We start from the raw sequence: 10,000 nt of genomic DNA, 5'->3' as shown, positions 1-10,000 counted from the left end.
AGAAGTTCCATCTGAAGGCAGGAAATGTACATTTTAAACATCATATCTGATCATATTTCATAGGTGAAACGGTCATTTAGTCAACTCAGATATACTCTGTGAACCGAACACTAGAGCCAAATGTCGAGCGTCCGTAGAGACACACGGGTGTTGCACTGACGCTGTGAGTCAGATCTAGAGATCAGATCATCTACAGGTCAACAACCCCGATCAAAGCGTGTTTGCTGCAGGTGTCGGTGTAAACTGTCAACCTGCGGCCTCGACCTGCAACAGAAAGCGGGTCAGGCTGCAAAACTGTAACGCTTACTCAACCTCTTCCTGAGAAAGACAGTCAACATGTTTTCGTCGTCTCGCTGTTGTCGTGGGCGGATTTTCCGACTCTGACTTTCGTGGTCGTTTCTTCACTGACGCCCTGCGACAGCCAGCTCTCTGCGCAGACAGAAACACGCACCACACACGGCAACCAATAAAGCTTCATCTCATCTATTAACGTTCTAGACCAGGGCCACTCTGACCTTCTCTGCCATGGACCTAAAAATCCTTCACATCCTAAAGTGTCAGCAGTAAAAGTGCACACGTATTCTCAGCTTCATGCAGTAAAAGTACTGGTTGTGCAGTAAAACGTCTCCTGACTGAGATCTGACTCTGACGTTATTAGATTGTTGATACTGATGCATCGACGTCAGCGTTTTGCTGCTGTAGCTGCTCGAGGTGGAGCTGGTTTTAAAGGTCCAGTGAGTAACATTTAGGAGGAGCTATTGGCAGAAATGGAATCTAACCTTAGAATCAGCCCTTTATATCTACAGAGGGAGCGGGTCCCCTTCCACGGAGGCCGCCATGTTGCACCGCCATGTTTCTACAGTAGCCCAGAACGGACAAACCAATCACTGGTTCTAGATTGGGCCTTTAGCATTTTTTGCGAGTTTTGCAGCCACCGTAGTTTCTCCTCCCCGCTTGGAAGGAGAGGGCGAGGCGAGCGGTGTTCAAATGGTTCAAACTGCAGTTTCACCACTAGAGGCCACTAAATCCTCCACGCTGGACGTTTAAATACTTTATATACAGATAGTTTTACTTTATATACAGTCAGCTAGTTTAGTCCAGTGGTTCCCAACCTAGGGGTCGAGCCCCTCCAAAGGGTCACCAGATAAATCTGAGGGGTCGTGAGATGATTAATGGGAGAGGAAAGAAAAAGAATTATAAAGTAGCGTTAAATGGAAATACTCGAGTAAAGTACAAGTACCTAAAAATTGCACTTGAGTACAGCACTAAGTAAAGCGGTGAATGTACTTCCCCACTGGGAACAACCAATCGTTATACCTGTTGGAGCAACAGATCACCAGACTTATTGTCAACAAACCTGCGAGTCTTTTTCTTTTATTCACCTTGAAACCTTCATTGCTGCAAACATCAGCGCACAGAACACGTTGTGGTGGTTCTTTATGATCCTGAATAGATTCTTTGTGTCTGGCTGTTATAAGTGTGATGCTGTAACCTGGTTTGAATGTTTGTGGCTGCAGGGGGTCTCTCTTTATCTGTCTTCCTGTCCTGAGGTCTTAGATCTGGTTTCACATCCGAGACTGGTGTGTGCAGTCTTGTTTTTCTATCTTTATGGGGTCCCAACAGCAGGCATCAGAGGCATAAAACTGTGTGTACGCACAAAGACGGAGGTCTGCTCACGCACCCTTTTTGTCCGACTTACAGAGCTATTTCATAAATCTCAACCATTGTAGCTCTTTGCTTCATTTCCAGCTCCACAGTCAGACACACATGGACGAGGAAGCCTTGATCTATGTGCACATCAACACTTCTGTCACATCTGTGAAGGTTTACAACGATGCTGAGCAGCTGTACCTGTAAACCTTCATCAGTGCTGATATTTCAATCATCATTATTAACATTCAGACAGGAACTCAGCGATTTAGTTTGCAAAGCTTTAACTGAAAGACTCTACAGGGTGCGTCAGTAAACGATGAAATGAAAGGAACATTAATACAGAAATAAAATAATTGAACTAATCAAAGTAACTAATTAAAAAGTCATTAATAGTCCAAACAGCTGGTTTTATCGTCTCTGAGTTCACTTCTCTTCTCTCTGCAGGACGGCGCGGAGGACAGTCACCGCATCCCCCCGTCCCCGGTCGTCCACGTCCGAGGGCTCTGTGACGCCGTGGTGGAGGCCGATCTGGTGGAGGGACTCGACAAGTTCGGCAACATCTGGTAACATGTTACCTTTAAAATCCTGACGCTGCTTTAGCTTCCAGATACCCTGCATGTTCTATCACACACAAAGGACTGACAGGCTTGATGAAGGCGAGACTTAAGAAACAGACACTCTGCAGTACTGACTCCTGTCCGTCACACACAGAAAATGGACGCTGGTTGATCTGATGTTTCTGCTGACCACCACAACAAACATCCCAGCAGCCACTGCTGCTCTGCCTGCAGCTAATCTAGTCTTAATGCACCTCAGCACCTCTTCCTCTTCCTCTTCCTCTGCTGAAAACCTCCATGGGTTCATGATACAAATCATCAAGATCACGGTGGAGGCTTCCTTCTTGGTTCATTAAAGCTCGTGCCAGATTCAGTATCAGGATCGTTATCTCTGTCAGCTGCGTGTATCAGTGTGTGTGTGTGTGTGTGTGTGTGTGTGTGTGTGCGTAACACGTTGTTGAAGGATGAGGCAGAGGATTACATAAAAACTGGCCACATTTATTTTGAAAAGGCGGCAGCTTCCTGCGATCTAAATATTCTACAGAAAGCCGGAGGAGTCAAAAAGCAGGAAAGCTCTGCACCGGATCGCAGAGCCAGAAAAGTTTCCCATGGCTGAAACATAACTGATGATAACTGGTTAATCATCCGTACGCTGATCATTTGATACAAAACTCTGATGACGCCAGTAACAAACCGAGTTAGAGGTTAAAACTGTGGCTCCCGGCCTGGAGTCGGGTCACCAGAGAAACCTGAGGGGTCGTGAGATGATGATGAAGGGAGAGGAAGGAAGCAGAATCCCTTCTCTTCCTGTCCTGAGGTCTTAGATCTGGTTTCACATCTGAGACTGGTGTGTGCAGTCTTGTTTTTCTATCTTTATGGGGTCCCAACAGCAGGCATCAGAGGCATAAAACTGTGTGTACGCACAAAGACGGAGGTCTGCTCACGCACCCTTTTTATACATCTCAGTCTCTGATCAGCTGGTACGAGACTTCCTGTTGACCAACAAGGTTCAGATCAGCAGAGTCCATCTGAGAGCAGTCCTGAAACTATTTGTTATGATCGTTTAGTTAATGGATTCATTTTAAACCCCCAGCAGCATCCGAGTCTGTATCCAACCCGCACGCTGTACAGGGCCGCTTCATTATACTCAGCACAGAGACCAGAATCCAGCCAGAGCTCCTCCTCTGGGTTCCTGCCCCAGGCTTTCTGTGTGTCACTTAGTTTGTGGTCATTTGGTGAAACATAACTTTATTTAGGAAAAAGCACCAGATATAAAGTGCAAACTGAAATGATGAGCAGCAAACTCTCAAATACATTTTTGTTGCGAATCCAGCCTCGTTTAAAGTCGTCATTTTGGTTTCAGAATCAGAATCAGAAATACTTTATTGATCCCTGAAGGGAAACTCTTTGTTACAGCAGCTCGCCTTTACGTCAGTGCACACAGGAGAAAGTGCTAGCAAACAATATGATGCACTATAAAAACTATAAAACAGGTCAGAAAATAAATGAAGTAATAAAATAAGTGTGAGGTACAAAGTGGGTTTACCGGTTGATGATGATAATACAGTATAATAATACAATTTAATAATATAAGTAATAAGCAGTGGTGCATGTACTGTCGAGAAACTTCTGATGGTCATTTGTCAATATTATGTAAAATAACATCAGAAAATGGATCGATAGTCACGTCTGTGCTTTCAAATCAATTTGAATTTAATTTAAATAAATTCTGCAAACATTTTTATCGGATTCACGCAGAGCTTGTGATCCTTTTCCAACCTCACAGCAGCTGATGTTCCCCGCCCGCTCTGTCCGCAGCTACGTGATGATGATGCCGTTCAAGCGGCAGGCTCTGGTGGAGTTCGACAGCGTGGAGAGCGCCGAGCGCTGCGTGTCCTGCGGAACCGTCTGCATCGCCGAGCAGCAGGCCTTCTTCAACTTCTCCACCAGCCAGAGAATCACCAGACCCACCAACGCAGACGACCCCGCCGGCGGAAACAAAGTCCTGCTGCTGTCCGTCCAGAACCCGCTGTACCCCATCACCACCGTGAGTCCGGCAGAGCCGCCTCCATCAGCACTCCATCAGCACTGCTCCACCTCAGCTGAACCTCCATCTCTTGAATTAGGGGAGACTGGGGACGGTTGCAACACGCGTTTCTCTCTTTTTTGGACCAGACCAAATAATGTTTCTATATTAAACTTACGTCTGTCTTTACCGATCCCATTTTAAGATGAGTACAGATGACATATCCTTCACCCAGCTGCAGCATGTTAAAGATGCGTTCAATTTCACTAATGAACTGTTTGTCTCAATAAGCATGTTCTGAAAACGTGCATTGTTTTCAGAAATCAGATCAGAATCAGAAACACTTTATTGATCCTGAAGGGAAACTCTTTGTTTCAGCAGCTCGTCTTTACGTCAGTGCACACAGGAGGAAGTGCTAGCAAACAATATAATACACTATAAAACTATAAAACAGGTCAGAAAGTAAATGAAGTACCAGGTGGGTATAAGTATAAAATAAAATAAGTGTGAAGCACCAAGTGGGTTTACCGGTTGATGATATATTTGCAATAATATTATAGTGTTTATTCATACAATGCTATAGAATGATGTATTTATTGAGTGATATTTATCAGATAACAGTTATTGAGTGTGTTCATGTGTAGACCCCAGGCCCTGAGTCCGTGTGCAGATGTTACAGATGTTGTTCAGCCTCTGTGTGTCGGTGTGAGACCGGATGGCAGCTTAGCTCCCACCTGTCCGCCACGACACGCCGACCTGTCCTCTGTCCTCTGCTGTGTGACGAGCTGCCAGCCCTCACTGCGTCTCTCTCTGTCTGCCAGGATGTTCTGTACACCGTCTGCAACCCGCTCGGTAACGTCCTGCGCATCGTCATCTTCAAACGCAACGGCATCCAGGCCATGGTGGAATATCCTACCTGTGTGTGTGTGTGTGTGTGTGTGTGTGTGTGTACGTATGTTTAAAGTGTTTCACAGATCAGTGCAGACATGTTGAAGTTCAGCTCAATTCCATTAAAGGGGCAGTTCACCCCGAAATCAACACACACACAGTCTGTCTCCTCTCACCTGTTCGTCCAGCTGATGGTTTCGCTGCGAGCTGCAGCGTTCTGGAGACGTCTGCAAGAAGACTACATCTGAAAACCTCAACAGCAGCGTCTGTCTCCAGACGTCCTGACCTACCTGAAGGTCATCCTCAGGTTTGTTGTGAGCGGTTTCCTCCACAAGCAGCTCGACAGGTGAGAGGAAAAACATGGATGTTTGATTTTGCGGTGGATTAAAGCTAATTGGACTTCAAGCTCAAATTTAGATTCGCTACAGCTGACAGTAGACCTCCTTGGGGATATGTGTTGGTCTTGTTTCTGTCCTCTGATTGGCTGGTTGCTGGTCATCCTTAACGAGCTCGTTAACATTTGAGTCAGTGGAGGACGCCCAGAAGGCCAAACTGGCCCTGAACGGAGCCGACATCTACGCCGGCTGCTGCACGCTCAAGATCGAATACGCTCGGGTAAACACACACACACACACACACACACAGGGCTCTCGACAAACACACACTCAGGTGCATGCACACATACACACCCTCACTCTCATTCCCACGCACACACACCCACCCAGAGGTGCTGTGCTCTGTCGCCCCCTGCAGCCCAGCAGACTGAACGTCGTCCGCAATGACAACAGCAGCTGGGATTACACCAAACCCTTCCTCCTGCACCGAGGTAGGACAGCACACACACACACACACACACACACACACACACACACCACAACTAAGTGCCTAACATTAACCCGTACCCAAACCCTAACCTAACTGGAACCTGAACCCTGACGCCAAGTCTTTACCCTCAGAAAGCCGGCACGGGTTAGCGTGCATTCAGGTTCAAGTCCCCACTGGGAAATAAGAACATGAAACACACACACACACACACAGGTGTTCTCAGGTGTTGCTCAGGTGGGCGGAGCTCTGCTGGGAATAATATGCTGTCACCATGAACTCCATGTACTAATAATCATGGTGCGGGTGCGGGTTGTTGATAACTGTGTGTTCAAGCGGTCTAATCGGGTCAGATACACACCTGAACCTCTACACAACTCTAAACGCAGTCTGTCAAATTAATGCACTTAATTCCATTTTTCTTAACGTGCACAAAAATATTATTTTCAGTCAAACACTACCGTGGATGACAGCTGCTACCTCAGCTAGTGATTAGTTACACTATACGAACGCAGTTTACGGGACAGTCGTGTCCAGGTGTCTCCGTCCATCTCCAGGTGGCGTTGAGTCCCATCTGAGAGGAACAGACTGATCTGTGGCGCTGGCCTTTAATTATTAATGCTCAACTATCTTAAGTCCTAAAAATATGATATTTCGATCATGTTTTAGTCTGCAGGGGAAAATAAACGAATAAAATTGTGAATCGGCCACAAGCTTGAAAGATAATTCAGTTTGGTTTTTTGGGGCCCTCAGCTCTGCTGACATGTGACCTCCTACATGTAACCTGGTAGGTAGAGATTCAGGCAGAGGCTGATGTTGTTGGTGTCACTGAGGTCGAAAGGTCCTGCTGGTGTTTGTGTCAGTAGGTGGAACTGATGGTGCTGCTGTTGGAGTCAGTGCGAGGTGTTCCTGGTTTGCTCAGTGAGTGGAGACTCAAAGGTTAAACTGCAGCCTGGAGGTGGAGGTGAAGCTGCTGTAGCTGCTGTAGCTGCTGTAGAGGTTGTAGCTGCTGTAGTGGTGTAGCTGCTGTAGTGGTGTAGCTGCTGTAGCTGCTGTAGAGGTTGTAGCTGCTGTAGTGGTGTAGCTGCTGTAGCTGCTGTAGCTGCTGTAGAGGTGTAGCTGCTGTAGTGGTGTAGTGGTGTAGCTGCTGTAGCTGCTGTAGCAGTTGTAGCTGCTCTAGTGGTGTAGTGGTGTAGCTGCTGAAGCTGCTGTAGCTGCTGTAGTGGTGTAGTGGTGTAGCTGCTGTAGCTGCTGTAGCTGCTGTAGAGGTGTAGCTGCTGTAGCTGCTGTAGTGGTGTAGTGGTGTAGCTGCTGAAGCTGCTGAAGCTGCTGTAGCTGCTGTAGCTGCTGTAGTGGTGTAGTGGTGTAGCTGCTGTAGCTGCTGTAGAGGTTGTAGCTGCTGTAGTGGTGTAGTGGTGTAGCTGCTGTAGCTGCTGTAGCGGTTGTAGCTGCTGTAGCTGCTGAAGCTGCTGTAGCTGCTGTAGAGGTTGTAGCTGCTGTAGCAGTTGTAGCTGCTGAAGCTGCTGTAGTGGTGTAGTGGTGTAGCTGCTGTAGCTGCTGTAGCTGCTGTAGTGGTGTAGTGGTGTAGCTGCTGTAGCTGCTGTAGAGGTTGTAGCTGCTGTAGCTGCTGTAGCGGTTGTAGCTGCTGTAGCTGCTGAAGCTGCTGTAGCTGCTGTAGAGGTTGTAGCTGCTGTAGCGGTTGTAGCTGCTGAAGCTGCTGAAGCTGCTGTAGCTGCTGTAGTGGTGTAGTGGTGTAGCTGCTGTAGCTGCTGTGGAGGTTGTAGCTGCTGTAGTGGTGTAGCTGCTGAAGCTGCTGTAGCTGCTGTAGTGGTGTAGTGGTGTAGCTGCTGAAGCTGCTGTAGCTGCTGTAGCTGTTGTAGCTGCTGTAGTGGTGTAGTGGTGTAGCTGCTGTAGCTGCTGTAGAGGTTGTAGCTGCTGTAGTGGTGTAGTGGTGTAGCTGCTGAAGCTGCTGTAGCTGCTGTAGAGGTTGTAGCTGCTGTAGCTGCTGTAGTGGTGTAGTGGTGTAGCTGCTGTAGCTGCTGTAGAGGTTGTAGCTGCTGTAGTGGTGTAGTGGTGTAGCTGCTGTAGCTGCTGTGGAGGTTGTAGCTGCTGTAGTGGTGTAGCTGCTGAAGCTGCTGAAGCTGCTGAAGCTGCTGTAGCTGCTGTAGCTGCTGTAGTGGTGTAGTGGTGTAGCTGCTGTAGCTGCTGTAGAGGTTGTAGCTGCTGTAGTGGTGTAGTGGTGTAGCTGCTGAAGCTGCTGTAGCTGCTGTAGCTGCTGTAGTGGTGTAGTGGTGTAGCTGCTGTAGCTGCTGTAGAGGTTGTAGCTGCTGTAGCTGCTGTAGAGGTGTAGCTGCTGAAGCTGCTGTAGCTGCTGTAGCTGCTGTAGCGGTTGTAGCTGCTGTAGTGGTGTAGTGGTGTAGCTGCTGTAGCTGCTGTAGAGGTTGTAGCTGCTGTAGTGGTGTAGTGGTGTAGCTGCTGTAGCTGCTGTAGCTGCTGTAGAGGTTGTGGTGGTGTAGCTGCTGTAGCTGCTATAGCTGCTGTAGAGGTTGTAGCTGCTGTAGTGGTGTAGCTGCTGTAGCTGCTGTAGAGGTTGTAGCTGCTGTAGTGGTGTAGCTGCTGTAGCTGCTGTAGCTGCTGTAGAGGTTGTAGTGGTGTAGCTGCTGTAGCTGCTGTAGAGGTGTAGTGGTGTAGCTGCTGTAGCTGCTGTAGCTGCTGTAGAGGTTGTAGTGGTGTAGCTGCTGTAGCTGCTGTAGAGGTGTAGTGGTGTAGCTGCTGTAGCTGCTGTAGCTGCTGTAGAGGTTGTAGTGGTGTAGCTGCTGTAGCTGCTGTAGAGGTGTAGTGGTGTAGCTGCTGTAGAGGTTGTAGCTGCTGTAGTGGTGTAGCTGCTGTAGCTGCTGTAGCTGCTGTAGTGGTGTAGCTGCTGTAGAGGTTGTAGTGGTGTAGCTGCTGTAGCTGCTGTAGTGGTGTAGTGGTGTAGCTGCTGTAGCTGCTGTAGAGGTTGTAGTGGTGTAGCTGCTGTAGCTGCTGTAGAGGTGTAGTGGTGTAGCTGCTGTAGCTGCTGTAGCTGCTGTAGAGGTGTAGTGGTGTAGCTGCTGTAGCTGCTGTAGCTGCTGTAGAGGTTGTAGTGGTGTAGCTGCTGTAGCTGCTGTAGAGGTGTAGTGGTGTAGCTGCTGTAGAGGTTGTAGCTGCTGTAGTGGTGTAGCTGCTGCAGCTGCTGTAGCTGCTGTAGTGGTGTAGCTGCTGTAGAGGTTGTAGTGGTGTAGCTGCTGTAGCTGCTGTAGCTGCTGTAGAGGTTGTAGCTGCTGTAGTGGTGTAGTGGTGTAGCTGCTGTAGCTGCTGTAGCTGCTGTAGAGGTTGTAGCTGCTGTAGAGGTGTAGTGGTGTAGCTGCTGTAGAGGTTGTAGCTGCTGTAGTGGTGTAGTGGTGTAGCTGCTGTAGCTGCTGTAGCGGTTGTAGCTGCTGTAGAGGTGTAGTGGTGTAGCTGCTGTAGAGGTTGTAGCTGCTGTAGTGGTGTAGCTGCTGTAGCTGCTGTAGCGGTTGTAGCTGCTGTAGAGGTGTAGTGGTGTAGCTGCTGTAGAGGTTGTAGCTGCTGTAGTGGTGTAGCTGCTGTAGCTGCTGAAGCTGCTGTAGTGGTGTAGTGGTGTAGCTGCTGTAGCTGCTGTAGCTGCTGAAGCTGCTGTAGTGGTGTAGTGGTGTAGCTGCTGTAGCTGCTGTAGCTGCTGAAGCTGCTGTAGTGGTGTAGTGGTGTAGCTGCTGTAGTGGTGTAGTGGTGTAGCTGCTGAAGCTGCTGTAGCTGCTGTAGCTGCTGTAGTGGTGTAGTGGTGTAGCTGCTGAAGCTGCTGTAGCTGCTGTAGCTGCTGTAGTGGTGTAGTGGTGTAGCTGCTGTAGCTGCTGTAGCTGCTGTAGAGGTTGTAGCTGCTGTAGAGGTGTAGTGGTGTAGCTGCTGTAGAGGTTGTAGCTGCTGTAGTGGTGTAGTGGTGTAGCTGCTGTAGCTGCTGTAGCTGCTGTAGCTGCTGTAGAGGTGTAGTGGTGTAGCTGCTGTAGAGGTTGTAGCT

At 48.5% G+C, this 10,000-nt stretch overlaps 4 protein-coding genes across 14 annotated transcripts in view; 2 read left to right on the top strand and 2 right to left on the bottom strand.

Annotated features, from left to right (window-relative positions):
• LOC122873026 (NACHT, LRR and PYD domains-containing protein 12-like) overlaps positions 1–10,000 on the bottom strand; it is a 657,912-nt gene that overhangs the window by 74,585 nt on the left and 573,327 nt on the right. The gene's annotated exons all lie outside the window — the stretch shown is intronic.
• Positions 1–10,000, bottom strand: part of LOC122873028 (NACHT, LRR and PYD domains-containing protein 12-like) — a 1,034,258-nt gene that overhangs the window by 648,288 nt on the left and 375,970 nt on the right. The gene's annotated exons all lie outside the window — the stretch shown is intronic.
• Positions 1–10,000, top strand: part of LOC122873033 (NACHT, LRR and PYD domains-containing protein 3-like) — a 573,599-nt gene that overhangs the window by 480,659 nt on the left and 82,940 nt on the right. The gene's annotated exons all lie outside the window — the stretch shown is intronic.
• The window catches only part of LOC122873056 (heterogeneous nuclear ribonucleoprotein L-like), a 27,337-nt gene that overhangs the window by 9,158 nt on the left and 8,179 nt on the right, over positions 1–10,000 (top strand). For all 7 annotated transcript variants that reach the window (XM_044189368.1, XM_044189364.1, XM_044189366.1 and 4 more), the window contains exons 2-6: positions 2,098–2,216; positions 4,029–4,257; positions 5,058–5,143; positions 5,643–5,739; positions 5,878–5,950. In XM_044189368.1, the coding sequence (XP_044045303.1) occupies positions 2,098–2,216; positions 4,029–4,257; positions 5,058–5,143; positions 5,643–5,739; positions 5,878–5,950 (604 nt within the window). The remainder of the gene's footprint in view (positions 1–2,097; positions 2,217–4,028; positions 4,258–5,057; positions 5,144–5,642; positions 5,740–5,877; positions 5,951–10,000) is intronic.

This window comes from Siniperca chuatsi, linkage group LG3, assembly GCF_020085105.1.
Source record: "Siniperca chuatsi isolate FFG_IHB_CAS linkage group LG3, ASM2008510v1, whole genome shotgun sequence".
In the NCBI taxonomy this organism is placed as follows: Eukaryota; Metazoa; Chordata; class Actinopteri; order Centrarchiformes; family Sinipercidae; genus Siniperca; species Siniperca chuatsi.
The sequence above is the reverse complement of the archived record's forward strand: the minus strand, read 5'-3'. Positions and strand labels throughout refer to the sequence as shown.